Source organism: Ornithodoros turicata, chromosome 1, assembly GCF_037126465.1.
Source record: "Ornithodoros turicata isolate Travis chromosome 1, ASM3712646v1, whole genome shotgun sequence".
Classification (NCBI taxonomy): Eukaryota; Metazoa; Arthropoda; class Arachnida; order Ixodida; family Argasidae; genus Ornithodoros; species Ornithodoros turicata.
Window position 1 is genome coordinate 384,454 of NC_088201.1, and position 19,592 is coordinate 404,045.

Genomic DNA, 19,592 nt, shown 5'->3' on the forward strand with positions numbered 1-19,592 from the left:
CAAGTACAAGTCGCTTTTTTACCCCACCAATGTGAACCGCTTGTCGAATTTTTACTCAAGTTCGTGATAAATCCCAGGGACATTGAGGAGCTATCCCATCGGAAAAAATAGCCCAACATCATGCTTTCCGGAGCCCTCGGAGAATAGCGCTCGACAACATTTTGCGCGCCTTCGTGCAGTCCGACGAAAAGAGGTTGCTTAACCCAGCCCACAGACTGATAGTTGAAAAAGTCACAGTTCTTAAAATTGGGAGAGGGGAGCATGGTTCCAGCAGAAGCAGGATGCAATAAGCCATGCCTGTTTTATCTCTTTTTACTATCACTGTGTGAATCAAAAATAACAAAGACTGTTTACTACATACACTAAAAACAAGACTTTCGTGCAGTAGGCTGCACTTCTTCAGGTTTGAGGACCTGTTAGTGAAAGGTTTGAGGACCTGAAGAAGTGCGGCCTATTGCACGAAAGTCTTGTTTTTAATGTATATAGTAAACAGTCGATGCTCTTAACCGTCTTCGTTATTTTTGATTCTGCATCGCCGGAAACTTGTACATTGTTTTTCTTCACGTTCTACGATATCACTGTGTGGACGGAGTTTAGCAACCTCCTTTTGTCAGGCTGACAACGAAGACGCGTAAGAACTCGTCCAGCGCTATGCTCTGAGTGCCATGAAAAGCATGATGTTGGGCTATTTTTTCCCATGGCATAGCTTGTGAATATCACTGTCAATTATCATGAACTTGAGTAAATTCAGCACGCACTTCACATTAGTGGGGTAAACTCTACTTGGCAAATTTTCGAGTTAAATTCGTAAAAATTGACATAATAAAACTCAAGTTAGATGACATTCACATCAGGAGGTGGCAAAAACCTAGTAAAAACAAATTCCGTTGACAGCATGATTCTAGGTGGCGTAGTTATTTTATTCTAATTCAATGACACGTTTTCTGGGACACCCTGTATTCATAACATTGCGAACTACCATATTAATACACAGAAAAAGCAAGGTTGTTTTGTGGACATATTTGCTCAATCATAGAAACACCACTATGTACGAGAGAGAGATTAAAGTGAAACTGCATATTACGCACGCGTTAAATTCTATTTTTCAACATAATGCTAAGCAAATTTTCAATTAAGTTAACAGCTTGGAGTGAACATGACTGCATTAAAGCCCTGCATAACCCACGAATAACCACTGCATGGAAGTGGCCAAGAAATGAGTTTTCCAAAATGGGAGAATTCAGTAACATAGTAAGCCTACATTTTGCTTCCAATCGTACCATTTGAACTAATTACAAGTACTTTTCTGCCAGCGCTAGGTGGATTGCATTCTCAGCAGGAAATACATCCCGGCAAACGTTAAACCCTAAGTCGTCTGTTTTGGAGACCAAGTGCATTGATGGCGCGTGTAGTATACGCATGTAGTATAGTAGTACACCCCGGGGTGCCTACTTAATGCACACCATTCTTGTTAGCCCACTAGACTCCTGAGTCCTGCCTTGTTACCTTTGTTATGGTAAATTTCAAATGCTTTCTGCAGTGAGAAATCCGATGCAGAATGCAGCTCCTCTTCTGCGCACACTTCCAAATGGCCATCTTTATTTTGGTCATGCAGGGCAGAGTGGCCAGAACTATTGAGAGCACTGTACCCTGCAGTCCGCTACACCTTCCATATTTCTCGATACGTTTGCAATTTTCACTTCAATCACGCTCAAACATGGTTTCCAGTACAAAGCCAACTTACATAAAGCATTACTTGGAGACACTGTGGGAGGTGGCCCTCTTGGAAGTATCAACATACCCGGAGGAGGTGGTGGAATATCTAATTGTGGCCACAAAACTCTGCAACAGAAAGTGCTCAACACAATTCAACTCGAGGCGTGCAGCTCACCCCATGTGCTGCCTAAAGTCCTCTGTGAAACAAGATGGGTACTCTTTGGAAAAATTTTGCTGACAGCCCCTCAAACCACGACCATTCCTAAAAGAGAGGGTCTTTAGGAGAACAATGTTAAGAGCAATTGCATTCAATTCAAATACTTCTCTGACATAATTCCAACTGAGATGACCAATACCTTTGAGAATAAAAATTACCCATTATTTTTTTCGTGTGGAACCCCAAAAAAGCGACTGTCCATATGGCACACCTCAAACGTTTTCCACCCATCGTGTGCTTTAGTATACCTAGCAGAAACCCATAGCAGACATGCTACAAATACATGTAACCAAATATGAGTACTGTATAAGTAGTAATTTTCGCGAGGACCTATTTTTCGCGAAATTCGCGAACGCCCTTTTTTCGCGAATTTAAAGTCCCGCGAAATATTAGAACCAATGACAGAAAAATACGTGAAAGAAATATGTAAGAAATTTGACCCAGGACGCTGAGGCAACTTATGTATACGGAGTTTCTTACGCTGTTACACTGCATTGCCTCGTAAAGTGTTCAGTTCGCCGCTGCAACTGGAGACTGTAGTCCCGCCTTGACGTACGAATCCCGCGCGGATGTAAGCCTCCCGTGATTCCGGTTCCTTGTAAGCCTGGATCATCCAGCAAGCGCGTATGCACTCTGCCACGCGTATAGACCTTTGGAAAAGTTGTCGCATCACTACCAAGTGCCAATCGCACCTGCTCGGTGCGATGACAGGAATGACGGGAGACAGGGCAATTGGGCAATGGCACAGATACGAGCCGAGTAGGACCCCCTAATCGCATCCCTTGCAGTCAGAAGTGCTCAAAAGGAAGACAAATTGAACGAGTTACCCATGTGATACCTTTTATTAGCTTCTTCCAGGAAGTTCAAGGTGGATGGCCCCTAAGATGCAGGGTGGACGCAGCGCGGTACCGCGAATTTAAGGTTCCGCGAATAATTGCCTGATCCTGGCTTCTCACAAATTCGCGAATTATTGAGCCCGCGAATTTAAGCACTTATACAGTATATAGCATCTGCTGTAGTACAGTACGTATTGTTATGGACGAGAGCCACCTGTCATTTGCATGCCATTTAAGGGTCCTCAGGCACTTGCCATAACATTTTCTAACCTTCTGCTGCTGTAGTATTGTTACGTGAACAAACCAATGCACAAACCAATGCACCATTCTTGGCATTTTATCTAATTGACTTCGGATTGACCCCTGACGTGAGCTTCACACCAAGCTTCCACCGCAAATTTCACCCCACAATTTTCAAACATTTCAACATTTTCTGAGCAAGAAAAAGCTGATCCTCAGTCAAGGCACCTTTAAAACCCAAGGCTAAACTATAACTATGTCCAAATGTCAAAACCTGGATAATCCCGGACAATTGCTCACCGCCTCTATCACCACACTTATATTGTGGTCACAATAATAATAAAGTTAATCAGATAATCACAATCTGATAAATATATTCTTAAGGTAATCGCAAAATGAAGTTGTTGTTGTTATTTCTTGTTTCTTTGTGAGTTGATTTTACTTTGTGTTTATGGCGCTAATATACGTTGGCTAAACTTCTTTTTTAGCCTTCTAAGATTGAACGCTTTCCGCAAACGTCAAGTTCTTACATACATAATTAAAACTGAGAGACTGAGGGACACATAAACAATACGGTCACAATACGATGTGTCCATCACCACCAGCTCGCTTGCTTCCTTGCCATTTTGTGAGGTTTTGACCTTTTTCATGGACAAAGCGAAGCTCTGCATCTAAAGCCAAATGTGCTTTTTGGAACCACGTGGTGTTTATTTTCATCATCGTTATGGCTTTGGAAGTGGGTGCATCCCCCCACGGCTTCTATGTGCCTTGGAAGATCATGGTGACGCAGGTAGTCCTGACAAAGACGCTTCAGGCGTGCCTGGAAGTGGGCAACCTCACCCTCTTCACTGGTGCATTTCCTAGATCTATTTGAAGCAACCTTAGAAAGCTAAAAAAGAAGTTGAGCTAACATAAAAAAAGTCAAGTATGGACGCTATAAATGCAGAATAAAATCACACCACATTAAAACTTGAAATAAAATGGCAATATATAAGTGGAAAGACGATGAGCAATTGTCTGGTGAGCAATTGTCCTCAAAACTCACCCAAAGCTGTTCCACCTATTAGGTGGAAGCTGCCACCTAGTGCCAGCATCCTGAGGTGCTTGTTGCTGCGGAGGTGCTCCAAACCAATTGGCTGGCCTCTCCTCTCCACCGTATCTAACCCAGCCCTGCATAAATTTAGTTTAAAAATATTCTCCTCTATATTCCCCTTGTTGAGTCCCACCCATGCACATAAAGGCCAACTTACAGCAGATTCCTGTCTCTGCGGCCAGGGTCCAACGTGACCATCCCACAATATTCCATCTCGTGCTCTCCTATCCAGACCTGGTGCATTTTCTGAAAATGGATTACCAGTCCTGAAATTGGGCCGAGGAGGAGGTGGTGCCACATGTGGAAAGCCTGCAAGTATCCCCACAAATTGCAACTCACTAAAGAACAGCTATGTTGCCTGTAACAGAGTTAGCCTTACCTTCCTGCATGCCCAAAAGAGGTGGATTCCAGTTTGAAAAATTACTCCATCTCTCACCACCCAAAGGTCCCCAGTCACCCCTCTGCACAAAAGAAAAAGCTTAGTTATTCAAAATTCTCGGCTAAGTGGACAGTATATATTGCACTTGAGCAGTAGCTGTTGCGTGCGTGTGTTTCCCCCTAGTATATTGCAAGAATGTCCCTAACCATGCTCAACAATTGCTGCTGCAGAATACCTGCAAGGAAAATATGCAAGTGGGTGACAATAAAGCTCTATCATCTACCTACGCTTGCCAAACTTGTTATAAATACAATAAATAAGTGTATAAGCTTGTTGGTGACTCATAATTAAAAGTGGTAAAAACCTTGACAGTGCAGGACAGACACAGCATTCAACTTTCAACAAACGACTATTGACTATGGCTAATGGCTATTCAACAAACGGCCATTTGTTGTTTTTAAGTCCCGCACTGTCAAGGTTTTTAATTATGTAAGTGTACTGTGATTGAACATTTCTACATTTCAAATTCTTGAGGTTCTCCCGCCCATTTCAATCCAGGTCCCATCTGAAATAATCCAGGCACTGTTCAATTAAATCCGGGTACCACCTGAATTAATCCATGGTGTTTTTAAGCACTCGAACCATGTAAATTCACATGAGGGACACATCTGTTTTCCCGCTCCGCTCATTTTAATCCCATTGGTCACTCATTTCATTCCAAGCACAATTGAATTTAATCCAAACACTACCCAATTCAATCAAACAAGAACTCATAATGGAGTAGGTATATCATATACAACATCTGGAAGCACAATATTATACCCTCAATCATGACTCATTCCATGTCATGTTCAAACAGTATGTTGTGGTCTTTTATGACTACTAGCTGCCATATGACATCTGAAGACTATTCTCATGATACGTGTCATGAATGGACTTCAGGAGACTATTCCCGTTTCAAACGGTATGTTGTGGTGTTTTATGACTGCCGCCTGCCATTATGACTATTCTCGTGTACATGTCATGAGCAGAAATCGAAACCGAAACTGAACCATAACCGAAAAACTGCTAAAACTGTATTGTTCGCTGAACCGGAACTAAACCAAACCGAAATATATTTTTTCTTGCATTGAACCGAACCGGAACTGAACCAAAATAAATTTAGGCGGTTGCCGGTTTGCGAAACGGTTCAGACATAATGTGTGTAGTGAGATATCAGAACTATGGTTCACACAGCGGATTGAGCTTCGTTGCAAAATAAATTAGAAACCGAACAAAACACAACTGCAACTCAAGTGCACAAGGCGTTACCTCCTCGCAGCTATTGCTGAACACAACTGCCAAATGGACAACATCAAAGCTAAACACAATGAGTTGTGTTTAGGTGGGGTGCCAATATCATTGCACTGTCTGCTGGACTATGAGTAAATATCAAGACTGCACTCTGACAGAGGTATAAAGAAGGAAAGAGGAGGATCATCGAAGAAATTGGGCACTGACGTCGGGGAAACATTACCTGCACTCATTGCACTCTAGCTCAACTGAAGTGCATGCTTCGTGTGCGTTGTGTGGACGGGCATTAGCGAAACGATTGTCCTGCACACAAAGCAACGTGTGACTTTTGTAACAAACAGGGACATTTTGCCGAGGATACAAGTCGGACTCTGTCGAGTTATCTACACTCAGCACCCGTAAAGCATAGTTCATCGATGTCGACGTGAATGGATACAGTGGTGCCGAGGTCGCATCCTCGACATGCCGAAAAGTGAACTCCCAGCAGTCGGTAGCTACTTCTTCAACGTGAAAGGAACGTTATCTTGGAGGGGTCGCTCTGTTACAGAAACTCTCTACATGCTGCAAAATCAACTAACGCCACTGCTGGGATTTACGGCGATCGAAAGTATTGGCGTCGTACAATTTGTTGGCGCAACATCGACGACGACAGCTCACGGACTCACACCGGAAGATAGCCTATTCAAGGGTCTAGGTGAGCTGCAAGAACAGTATTGCATCAGACTACGTCCTGACGCACAGCCATTCTGTTTGAGTACTTCGCGACGTTTGCCCTTGCCACTATTCAATACCGTGAAGCAAGAACTCCTCAACTTGGTGCAGCAGGGAGTCATCAGGAAAGTCGACAATCCGACTGAATGGTGTTCTGGGATAGTCGTGGTTCCGAAGAAAACGGGAGGTTACCGTTTGTGCGTCGACCCAACTAAACAAGGCGGTGCAGCGTGAGAGGTACACGCTCCCAACCGTGGAACAAATTTTGGGACAACTGAGTGGTGCGAAGGTCTTCTCGAAACTCAACACTACGCTAAGTTTCCACCAAGTTAAACTGGCACCTGAAAGCGAAGAACTGACAACATTCGATATGCCGTTTGGACGCTATTGTTATCAGTGTCTTCCTTTCGGGATAGCTTTAGCCCCTATATTTTTTCAGCAGCCTACGTCACGAATCGTCGAAGGACTTCCAAGAGTCGTGTGCATGATCGACGATGTCTGAAGAGTGTCATCCAGAGAATGAACGACGCAGGCGTCAAATTGAACTTGAACAAATGCAAGTTTAGCGTGCCCTCAGTGCAGTGTTTCTCGGGGTTGTCGTCAGCAGCACTGGGATAATGCCTGAGAAGATGAAGGCCACCACCATAGGATGTGAGCGGAATTTGTTAGGCATGCTTCCAGACTTGTCGACCATCACCGCTCCAATCTGTTTCCTTCTATGCAAGAACACTACCTTCATGTGGGGACCAGACCAGCTCGGTCACTTGTATGGCCAAATAGCACCCAGAATACCCCATTATAGTGTCTTGGTTCTGTTTTGCTTCAGAGGCAACCAGAAGCCTAGCAATCGTCTGGGCCATCCAACGCTTGTATCTACGAGGACTTTCTTTCTTGGTTGAAACAAAATACCACTTCTTAGGTCTAAGGATTTGGAAATGCTATCAGTTTGACGTCAAGCATGTTGCCGGCAAACTTCTCGCAACGGCTGACACCTTATCACAGGCACAATGCAATTCTGCAGACAAGCCGGCTGCAGATCCTATCCAGCTTTTTAGAATGTTGTATAGTTGAAGAAGCCTGAGCACAACGAAGGAGGCGGGTAGTTGAAACCAGGATGTCCTCAATTTCTGTCTTCACATAGTGTTTAATTGACCCTCTTATCTAGCATGCTGTCCATGGCTGGACCTCCTCCTCAGAAAAATCCTCGATCCACCCCTGCAGGCAACAACAGAGGGGAAATAAGGAAATCGGAGTTATCACCAAAAAATTGACATAACTGCATTTAAGATGAATCAACTGGCATATTTCCCTATATTACCACAGAGTCTGTCGATGTGTCCACTATACATATAGGCAGTTCAGATCGATCCTTGACAATATCCCCACCGTTGTTGGCGCTGTTGGTATAGTACTTTTACTGAAAGCCCCTGTCCTGAAACATTCCAACATTCAAAAAGGAAACAGAACCTATGTGCTGCCAACGGGATGGGAATAGAGACACGTACCTATGTGCGAACAGGCCAAACTCCACACCATTCTGTCTGGGCTGTGTATCTTTGCCAGGTCTTTGCATGGCCTAACACCACTTTGATCAGTTTCTGATCTCCCAAATAAATTTTCTCAATTGATCTCCAAGATTTGCTAAGCGAATATAATGCTTCCTTTAACTTTGAACATTTTAACCTCCTTGAAGAGCCTCATTATTTCATCCTTCATTTCACCACCAGTAATGGGGTAGACTGTTGCCCCTGGTGATGAAATTCCCCATTCATCATCTTGAAATAAAGTTGTTGTTGTTCCTTTACTCTGTATTACCAGGAAGCGAAAGCACACCGAATGGATTAAGCCTGTTCCATCACAAACTCCTCCTGGCTATTACAATGGCAAAGGCTTCGAGCCTTCCTGCCATTAGCAGCAACAGCATGGAAAAGATAACTGTCATCGTTTTACTCCACAGCTTCCTTCATCAACTCCACGGAGAACTGAGCATCTCAAACTACAGTAGAGAATCTATTTTGCGATGAAATATGAGATCTGCTGCCTGTTGACTTGGCAAGCTCCACAGACCTCAGCCAATTCAATTACTCACGACATAAAATTGATCAACGTACTAGTTTGTACACCATAGTAAAAGTTGGTCCAAGATAAACGCCGTTGGCCCTATCATTATCGGACGAGTGATTTTTAAATAGATTTCTGCGACGTGTTAGGCAAAACACCCCGTATGAACTTGGAATCACGTTATAGTATCTTGTCAAAAGCAACAAACAAAACAAGGAAGATGCACAATGAAAATACAGTGCATTACGAAACCTGAACGTCAATCTGATAACCTTTCCATACATTGACGAGAGGTTTGCACATCTGTTGTCTGTGGAGCGCACCCGTACACGCAAATCGCACATGAGCCCTTCGTATCGGCAGGCCCGTCGGCTTGACCCGCTTGTGCACACCATACACACGATGAAAGCAAGATGCGAGCATTTTCAAGATTATTTCTGTCTATTGGCGAGTGTCAGGACCAGCCCTGTTTACCCGGATCTTGCCGTTCCCAACGAAAATGTCTGCATAGTGAAGTCATCAGTTTTCAACAAAGCATTTGTTTACTTCGGAAGGCATAAGGAAACGTCCAACCTCATTCCCATAAAATTACAGCAGATATTCAGCTCCTGTAAACTACTACCTATGTCATTAACTTAAGCCCCACGGAGGTAAGAGAGATCTGATTGGCTTCGAAATGGATGATCAGTGATGAAACCAAAATAACAAGAAAATGAGTTTTGGTCACGCACTTATCATAGCCGTGGAACCTATCGCAGAAAGATAACAATGTGCCAGCGACATGCTCCAACGAGTGAAAGCAATCCAGGAAAGGTCATTTTCCAGCATGTGTCCACCGCAATTATTATTTGGATGGGGCTCAGTTGTATTTGGTCGTACCAGCACGGAGAAGAACATGCTTTAAAAGTCAAATGAATGAGACACTTGAGCGAGAAAATAAATGTATTGTAAAGGCACCTCTGGCTTCATTTACTCTTCAATGCTCTTGAGCATTCCCTATGATGGAATTTCTCTTACCTCATAATGACTATTTTCGACCATAAAGTATGCTCCCTGCACCCCCAAATGTTTACGTGTGCACTCCCTACAACACCCCCACATATTTGGGTTTCTCAGTACACCATTGTCTGAGACAGTAGGCACGGGACACAAGCAGCACGAGTGAAATATGTGCTACGTGGAGATAAAGGCTTAGGAGGGGATGCATCCCCTTGTCTTAGCCAAATTCCTTTCCCAAGTTCCTGTCCCTTGTTGGGAAATAGACACATTCACTTATTTCTACGCTCCAACTCGACTTGAACCCTCATCAGGAACAACAAAAACATATCCATTTCACGTATGCTTGCTTCGAATCATGTGCTCTAGTTTTGTGTACTCATGTATGCATGTAGAAAAACAACAACTTTATTTTATGATGTTGGTTGGGGAATTTCTTCACCGGGGGCAATACACTACTCCGTACATGTAGACAGTTTGTTCTGCATCCACAGAAGCATAGACCAGTTTCGAACAGAAAAATGGTCCTGGTGACACCCAACCTAGGCACTGAGCGAACAGCATACATCAAATATCTCCCAGATAGATAATGGCTTTGCAATGGCTCCATTGGAATGGAGAAAGTAGTGACAAAAATCCTCCTAAGGCAAACCGCATTCTCACCTACGTTCGGCACCAAAGTGAAAGTGGTGCAGAAATGGTAGTGAAAAGAAATACCGTACCCTTGTATTTTAGTCGGGTATTACTGTCCACAGATGAACATTGTCATTGTGTTCGCCCATGTGAAATGAATATGTTTTTGTTGTTCCTGGTGAAGGTCACGTGTCGACAGGGGAGTTGAGGAGGACTAAGACAAGGAGATGCATCCTCTCCTGCTAAGCCTTCATATCTACGTTGCCCGTGCTGCTTGTGTCCTGTGTTTGCTGTCCCCGGCTTCTCATACTTTATAGTCCCAAGTAAGAAATTAATGACAAATAGGATATCTAGTGAGATTAGCCAGGAGCTTCATTTTAGCCATCACAAGGAATGTCTGAGCCCAGGGATCACCTTATTGAAACATTTATGTTCTTGCACAAGTGTGTCATCCATCGTCGCTTCACTTTATTTTTCAAGCATGTTCCGCTCTCCATCTGTACCGGTACGACCAATACAACATGTCCCATCCAAAACTACGATAGGAGGCATTTCACACATGCTGGAGAAGGACCCTTCCTGAATTAAAATGTTTTTGCTTTCATCACTCATCACCCCATTTCGGAGCCAATCAAATCTTCCTTACCTCCTGAAGAGAAAATTTGTCCTGGGGCTTGAGTCAACAACAACTTGATTTGAATGCTGATGAGGGGGCACTTGCAGTGTTTCCCAAACTGTCTCAGAAGCTAGATCCCACTATTCCGTGTCCCAAAAAGGTAGCTCATGGACCACACCACAACACTCACGGACCACAAGGTCTACGAAGCAAGCTCACTTTAGTCAACAGTCATCCCTGTCTGCAACAGATACCGACTCCCTAATTAAATAATTCAATTTCAAAGTTTGGGAACCCCCATTGCTCTACCCCATTGAAAGTTGGCCAATGAAGAAGGACGACAATCATCCCAACCCATAATTCATTCAATCTCCAGTCTTGATGTGTCATTTCTTCTTGCATATTGCAGCCTCAGCAGTTATTGTCATTTCTTCTTGCAACCTTCAATGCTTTCGCTCACAAGCATCGTCCAAAGCCTTAGAACAACCTTTCCAAATGGCATCAAATGAAGATGGTCACCCTTTCTTGATGAAATGTAGGTTGTCTCAACAGTGGACACAAATGAAGCCCTCATTACAAAAAGCCTTCCCTCTAATCCATCCAATAAGTGAAGGCATATTTACCTCAGCAGTTCCGTAAAATAGCTGTAAATATTTTTGTGCTGTTGCTAGTGTCTAGACCTCCACTAAGGTCTTTTATCTGCGTAGCACTGGTACAGTCAACTAGAAGGGTCATAGTGCAGCCAACGGCTATCGGAGCAAGTGGCCAAAATATGTAGTATGACAGTGTGTGGGCATGCTTCACAAAGCGTCTCATCTGGGTCTCAACATTTTTCTTCTCTTCTATTCTGTTAAGAACAATTAAGTAGAATTGCAATAACAATTGCATTTTTATTCCGCGTATCCTCTTTAATAACTTCATGTCACATGGAGAGCTTTCAGTTGACCGCAGTGCCGGATCCGGATAAGTCAGGTCCGGATAAACAGGGGGTCGACTGTACACACCAAGTGAGCCGTTATTCAGTACGAGCTCAAACGTGCAAATCATTAAAACGGGCACCAAAGATAGCGTGATAAGTTTAAAGCGAAACTTGTTTTCCATGCAAACAACCCAAGCAAGCAATGGCCGATGGCTGACAGTTGGCAAAAGGTCGGATGACAGATGGTCAACAACACTTTCGGCCATCTAACGTTGGCGCAACGTTGCATAGTGATAGGCAGAGCGAGGATTGGAAAGCCGTCGGCCAGGGTACAGACCCGTATCAAGAAACGAGCTCACTGGCCAAGCACTTGCCAAAGCTTAGACCAATCTCGCCTGGGGGAGAGGGTAACGTAGAATGGTGTAGCGCTACAGAAGTTTGACTTTCGATGGATCAAAGGAATTTCTCAAAACTAAAGTAGTAAGAAACAGAAGAGTTACCTTCATGGCAAGTTAATACGACAAGAAATTCATCATTTCAGTGTGGTTTGTGTACGCACCAAATTAAACTTAGATACCTCATCGTTCATTTTGACACACACGCAAACAGGGCTCCCGAATTTGCGACAGCTCGCAAGACAAGCTATGAATAGTATCTGTTTTTCCTCAGGAAACACATATGCCGTTGTGCGGTTGGTCGTATTGTGGTCTCGGGAATCTTACGAGCTTTGTTATGCTTTTAAAAACCCATTTTGAAACATCGTGCTCACTTGGCGTTGTGGGAAATACGAGCAAAACAAACAATGATATATAGTTACCTTACACCGCGAGACAATTGAGTATGACAATGAGCGAAGCCACAGGAATGCTTTGATCTTGGCACAAGCTAGGCACAACGTAGGCTGGCCAATGCTTGGCAAATCGTTGGCCAGGGTACAGATCCGTATCAAGAAAGAAGCTTGTTGACCGATGATGTACCAAGCAAGGTCAAGTAGGCCAGCCTAACTATTGTCAAGCTTGGCCCAACTTTTGTTTGTTGCTTGGGAATATCATCCAAAATGGTACAAACAGCCTTGATTTGGAACATAAATAGTAGTGAGGATAACTTGACAATGGTAACGCACCGTACTGCAAGGCTGAGCGCGTCGGAACTGAGACAGTTTCTCCAGGTCTGCCTTGATCCGACGATGTTGTTCTGGGTCGAGGCGACCCGAGCGCAGTTGCTGTTCAGTCTGCTCTAAGAAGAACTCTGGATTAGCAAGCATCTGTTCCAATTGTTGACGTTCCCCGGGTCCCATCATCATGTGACCACGGAACCTGTGACACAAGCAAAGATGACAAAAGGATGACACATCTCTCCCAACATTCCCATGGGAAGCATTACCTTGGGTCCGACATGAGTCGACGAAAGAAGGGGCGGCCAAAGCGGTCCATTGTTGGCTGCATCCCACCTTGGAAGCCACCATTTGGAAGAGCACAAACTGTGTGCAAATACAAGCATTTCTTTTGACACTATTAGCGAGTCCATTTTGGAGCCACTGACCAGACGGAGGAACGAGTTGCAAGTGTTGGTCTCTTCGCAAGGGGCTCTTAAACTCATCTGGACGAGCTGCCTTGTACTGGGCCCAGCCCGTTGCTGAGTTCTCCAAGCGACGGTAGTTGCCTAGTGGATTGTTGCTGGACGGTTTATGAGTTATGGTCAGTATGTTCGAGTTGATGGCGTCAAAAACAGCTTTCAATGCTGTCTAGGCTAAAGAAGACCACACACACTTGATCACCAAAGACCATTTGAAACAGAAAGCTACCCAGTGATGGACAGTACTTTAAGTGCCATGTACTCAAGTAGTACTTGGAGTACATGTCCAAGCCTGTACTTTATGTACTTTTGCCCTTTTCCATCAAGTACCCAACTGGTAATGCAAAAAAAATTAAAGGTACACATCCGTAGATTATTTTTTGCACAGTTCAAGTATGGCAGCTGTCGAAAAGTTTTTTCGATGACTGCCATACTTGAACTGTTCATGTTCCCAGGAAACTTGGGGCTTGTGTTGTGCTTGTCTGTTTGTATGTTCCAGCATCAGAACAATTGCTTTCCATCATAATTTTTTGTGTGTAGGGGCATTTTACAAGAAAATGCAGTGTTGAGAGGCCGTAACAATTACCACTTTTATATCCTTAAACAGTCGAAAGTGAGGAACACAAAAGTTGACACACTCTATGCTATAAGAGGCTTATTTATTAATCTTTTTTGCATTCTCAATCCCTGATTTCATTACTCTGTTACACTGTTCCTTTTAGTTGTCAGAGCAATAATCATATTTCGTGATTGGTTTTTGCTCATTATATGATGAATGAAAAAGAGAGAGACCAGAATGCACACATGCTTTCCTTTTGCATTTTTACATTTTATGCTTATGCTGCTCCACAGCATTTGCCCGTTCGCCTATGGGACTTCCATCCACGGCTTGAGGAGCACCCTCCATGGGTGCCACTTGCTGTACCCAGAAGAACGCCTGTTGTAGCTCAGCTGTGTGCAATATGAGTGGTCTTTGTGCTTAATTCTTCGTGCATACATGTTTGTGTATTGTCGCAGCTTCTCTGTACATGTAGAGCTAAGAGTTATGAAACTAAATACTCAGAAATGGGCTGTGCTCTGAAGCGTAAGGTGGCATGGAAAACTGTGAAACTCTCGCGCTATGTGCCGTACATCATACATATAAACTTGGCAGCAGCACCTTGTGTGTTCGGCCGGTTATCGGTGCTTATTGTCAGACGCAAGCGCATTCAGAGTTAACATACAGGGCACACAGAGAATGGGTGAATGCGACCGTAAGAAGTAACTGTTCCTCGCAAAGAGATGACTGACACCAGTTACGACGTCCAAAAGAATTTGTTGTATATATAAGCAAGCACTTCAGTTTTGAATCAGCAGTTGCTTGTTTTGTTTTCCTAGTTATTGGTTCTTTTTCTTTTTCCGGTCTGCCATTGCAATGCTGTGCTAACCTTTATTATGCTGTTCGGATAGAAGCCACTTTGAGAACGTTTCTTGATGGTGGCTTTTCTGAGACGCTACAATGTGGTGCCTTTTTTGTGTTCCTTTTGCACTCGTGGGAGATGCAAGGTCGCATAAACTTGGTGATCACTAAACGGAGGTGCCGTAGCCACGGTGCCACGTCTGAGAATTTTGCGCTGTGCGCCGATGCTAAAATCTTCGGCCTTGAAATGCTGAGAACACACTGCTGAGTAGTCTGCCTGAGGCATGGATGGGCAGTATTTAAATACATTGTAATTAAAGTACTATTTAAAATATAAATGCCACACGTATTCATATTTTGTATTTAAATACAGAGAAAAATACGTATTTATAATCATATTTAAATATCAGTTTTGGGGTATTTATGCTTGTAAATACTTTTTAAAAAAATTTAAAATAAAAATATACAAAGTAATAATGATAAATAAAAATATATATTCCTTTCGGGAAAAAGGGCGAATTTAGCATGCAGGCGAAAAACGATTTTAGATGGTGAGTTTTTCGCTGTTATTGGAGACAATGGTCGAGGCTGATTACTTGTTGTACGAAGCATTTTCATCAAATTTAACGCGAGCCTTTGTTCATCAGCACCTGTGGAGATGCTGTTCTCATTTGTGAATCTGATTGTACGGCCCAACACAAGACGCCTAGTGATGCAGTCTTCAAAAAACTTGTAATATTAAAATTACCACGATAATCTAACAAATAAATGCTATTTTTCCTCACTGATTTGTTATGATCATCATTATTTCTGTAATTCCAGATGACATCTTCCTCACAGTATTTATGGCAGTAGTTATGGTGTTTAAACACTGTATGTACATTTTGTATTTAAATACTCATATCGAAAAGTATTTATGAAGAGTATTTAAACACCCCTTTCAACAAAGTATTTTGTATTTATATTTAAATACTCTTTAAATACTCAAAAATTGTATTTATGCCCAACCCTGGTCTGAGACCACGGTTCATTATTTGTTCCTTCAGAGAGAGATGCGTAAAAGGTACTCAGCTATTGGATAAAACTATTTATGGTACACACTGCCATCCGTAAAGTACACCGTATATGAAATGAAACACTCACAATGAAGTTACTTATGTCCGGAGCCCGCAACATATTTCGAGCCACTTCTCCAGTAAGGGACATTTGAGCGGAACTCGTGGAAGGAAATACTTGGGACTTTCTTCAAAGCGGGACGGTGCAGTATACCACCACATCTCACGTCTGACAAACCATGCACTGGAGACAAACACTGCCCACCGCATGAAAAGCAGCCAAAACCAAACGCCACAAACGTGCGACGGCCGCTTGACGAAGCTAAATCAGCAGCGCTGGGACTAGGTGCGAGTGCTATGGTCTGATGGTCGTGGAAGTAACATAAAAATATTTGTTCCAAGTAAGACTCCTCATCTATTGGCCTTCCTGTCTCAACATCTAGAGATTAGCCCACAATAATTTTAAATGGACAGAGAGACAATTTGGGAAATAATATTTTGCAATACAGCAGATTGTTGATGAGTGTAAATGCAAATTATTTCATCTGTTTCAGTTGATATTCACCAGTAAACAGTCAACTAACCATGCTTCATAGGCTAAACAATCATTTTCTCACAATATACCCAACAAGTACTTTTGGGTACTTTGTACTGTACTTCAAGTATCATTGGTTCCATGTAGTACTTGACCATACTTTGCTTTAAGTACAGTCTCGGAGTACTTTGTCCATCATCTGTGTGACAGCAGTTAGTTTTTATGTCCCAGTTACCACTGTGGTTATTTCAATCAGACAGAACTGGGTCGCCAGATGACTTAACTTGATGACGACTCAAAAAAGAATGTATTGATTGTTTCAAACAAACTATACTCTTACGTGAGATTCATAATAGACTAGAAAATGCTATAAAATATATTAAATTTGTAGGGTAGTGAGCTCTAAGGTGCTTACCTATCATTTCCTTTCATCCTCTTCTGAGGAGGTTCCTTGGCCGTCGACAAAGGAGCCCTTGTGTCAGCCATTGACTTGTTCTTGACATCCTACAGGAAACCTTCAGTCTACAAGAATACCACATGGAGAGCTTCTCATTAACATCATTTCAAACTTGGAAGAGAAGGAGCTTTTGTCCAATATATTGTGGATCAACAGTTCTTCCTATTCCATGTTGGCAACTGTGGAAAATGAACCACAACTCCCTCTGTTGTACAATGTTGAGCAAAACAGCTGGAAACAGTTGAGAATATGCCATGAAGCCAAACTGTACCTCCTCAGCATCCTGTTTCATTTGCCGTCCGAGCTGTATATCCTGTTGTTTTTGCAGCAACCTCTTGACGCCCTCACTCGATGTGACATCCTCAAATTAAAACCAAGACAAAGCTCAGAGTACAGTATGGATGGAAGCATGCAAATGACAGAAAAACACCTCTAACATGCACACAAAAAGAAACATAATTGCAAATACCGCTATTTAAGCTGTAAAGACCAATTGTAGTGGTTCAAACATTCTTAAGTCACAAAAATTATCTTCTCCTGTTCCCCTGAAAAAAGGTCCCGTAATTTCCAAAACAAGCAAAATATTCTATGGATATGGATCACATTGTTTAGTATACACTACTACAACACTGCACTGCGAAGCAAGTTTCCGAAACCAGAAAAAAGTCCCTATAGTACAACTGACTGCATATCCCTCAGTCCAATGCAGAGATAAACACATGAATCAAAGAGGTTTAGTAGATTCATTTCTTTTGTTGCCGTTGGATTACTGCAAAATTTTTACGGGCACATGCTAGTTATCTGTCAGCGGGATGGTACTAAGATGGCCGTTTGGCCTAATGTTGTTTGTGGTTAATCTCTTCGGTTCCCAGACAAAAGCTCACCAGGGAGGACAAAACCTCAATGCACCGCCTACCTCTTTTTAAAATGGAACATTTATTTTTTATGGTCACAAATACGCAAAAGGCTTTCCTAAATGAGACGGCTGCATATTTTACATGAACTGACCCACTCCCCAACGTGCAAAATACGTAAAAGGCTCACATGACCTAACTTCGGCCAGTCTCGACGGGTGCATATTCTACACGAACTGACCCACTCCCCAACATGCGAAATACGTAAAAGGCTCACCTGACCTAACCTCGGCCAGTCTTGACGGCTGCATATTCCGCACGAACTGACCCACTACCCAACGTGCGAAATACGTAAAGGGCTCACCTAACCTAACCTCAGCAAGTCTCGAAGGGTGCATATTCTACACGAACTGACCCGCTCCCAAACGTGCGAAATACGTAAAGGGCCCACCTGACCTAACCTCGGCCAGTCTCGACTGGTGCATATTCTACACGAACTGACCCACTCCCCAACGTGCGAAATACGTATAAGGCTCACCTGACCTAACCTCGGCAAGTCTCGAAGTGTGCATATTCTACACGAACTAATCACTCCCCAACGTGCAAAATACATAAAGGGCTCACCTGACCTAACCTCAGCAAGTCTCGAAGGGTGCATATTCTACACGAACTGACCCGCTCCCAAACGTGCGAAATACGTAAAGGGCTCACCTGACCTAACCTCGGCCAGTCTTGACGGCTGCATATTCCGCAACGAACTGACCCACTCCCCAACGTGCGAAATACGTAAAGGGCTCACCTGACCTAACCTCGGCCAGTCTTGACGACTGCATATTCCGCACGAACTGACCCACTCCCCAACGTGCGAAATACGTAAAGGGCTCACCTGACCTAACCTCGGCAAGTCTTGAAGGGTGCATATTCTACACGAACTGACCCACTCCCCAACGTGCGAAATACGTAAAGGGCTCACCTGACCTAACCTCGGCCAGTCTTGACGGCTACATATTCCGCACGAACTGACCCACTCCCCAACGTGCGAAATACATAAAAGGCTCACCTGACCTAACCTCGGCCAGTCTTGACGGCTGCATATTCCGCACGAACTGACCCACTCCCCAACGTGCGAAATACGTAAAGGGCTCACCTGACCTAACCTCCGCCAGTCCTGACGGCTGCATATTCCGCACGAACTGACCCACTCCCCAACGTGCGAAATACGTAAAGGGCTCACCTGACCTAACCTCGGCCAGTCTTGACGGCTGCATATTCCGCACGAACTGACCCACTCCCCAACGTGCGAAATACATAAAAGGCTCACCTGACCTAACCTCGGCCAGTCTTGACGGCTGCATATTCCGCACGAACTGACCCACTCCCCAACGTGCGAAATACGTAAAGGGCTCACCTGACCTAACCTCGGCCAGTCTTGACGGCTGCATATTCCGCACGAACTGACCCACTCCCCAACGTGCAAAATACGTAAAGGGCTCACCTGACCTAACCTCGGCCAGTCTCGAAGGGTGCATATTCCGCACGAACTGACCCACTCTCCAACGTGCGAAATACGTAAAGGGCTCACCTGACCTAACCTCGGCCAGTCTCGACGGGTGCATATTCCGCACGAACTGACCCACTCCCCAACGTGCGAAATACGTAAAGGGCTCACCTGACCTAACCTCGGCCAGTCTTGACGGCTGCATATTCCGCACGAACTGACCCACTCCCCAACGTGCGAAATACGTAAAGGGCTCACCTAACCTAACCTCAGCAAGTCTCGAAGGGTGCATATTCTACACGAACTGACCCGCTCCCAAACGTGCGAAATACGTAAAGGACCCACCTGACCTAACCTCGGCCAGTCTCGACTGGTGCATATTCTACACGAACTGACCCACTCCCCAACGTGCAAAATACGTATAAGGCTCACCTGACCTAACCTCGGCAAGTCTCGAAGTGTGCATATTCTACACGAACTAATCACTCCCCAACGTGCAAAATACATAA

General features: G+C 43.8%; 1 protein-coding gene and 1 long non-coding RNA gene across 10 annotated transcripts in view; both read right to left on the bottom strand.

Moving 5' to 3' along the window:
- Positions 1 to 19,592, bottom strand: part of LOC135377207 (pre-mRNA cleavage complex 2 protein Pcf11-like) — a 98,079-nt gene that overhangs the window by 57,636 nt on the left and 20,851 nt on the right. For 8 of the 9 annotated variants that reach the window (XM_064609500.1, XM_064609494.1, XM_064609499.1 and 5 more), the window contains 10 exons: positions 17,003 to 17,092; positions 16,690 to 16,778; positions 13,253 to 13,386; positions 13,094 to 13,190; positions 12,834 to 13,026; positions 4,482 to 4,563; positions 4,260 to 4,411; positions 4,055 to 4,179; positions 1,892 to 1,978; positions 1,745 to 1,842 (listed from right to left, as the gene is read on the bottom strand). In XM_064609500.1, the coding sequence (XP_064465570.1) occupies positions 1,745 to 1,842; positions 1,892 to 1,978; positions 4,055 to 4,179; positions 4,260 to 4,411; positions 4,482 to 4,563; positions 12,834 to 13,026; positions 13,094 to 13,190; positions 13,253 to 13,386; positions 16,690 to 16,778; positions 17,003 to 17,092 (1,147 nt within the window). The remainder of the gene's footprint in view (positions 1 to 1,744; positions 1,843 to 1,891; positions 1,979 to 4,054; positions 4,180 to 4,259; positions 4,412 to 4,481; positions 4,564 to 12,833; positions 13,027 to 13,093; positions 13,191 to 13,252; positions 13,387 to 16,689; positions 16,779 to 17,002; positions 17,093 to 19,592) is intronic. The other variant, XM_064609495.1, reaches the window with a different exon arrangement.
- On the bottom strand, positions 5,815 to 8,109 carry LOC135396429 (uncharacterized). Its single transcript, XR_010423385.1, has 3 exons — positions 7,991 to 8,109; positions 7,804 to 7,917; positions 5,815 to 7,700 (listed from the first exon to the last, which is right to left on the bottom strand). It is a non-coding gene; the product is annotated as an uncharacterized LOC135396429 (long non-coding RNA).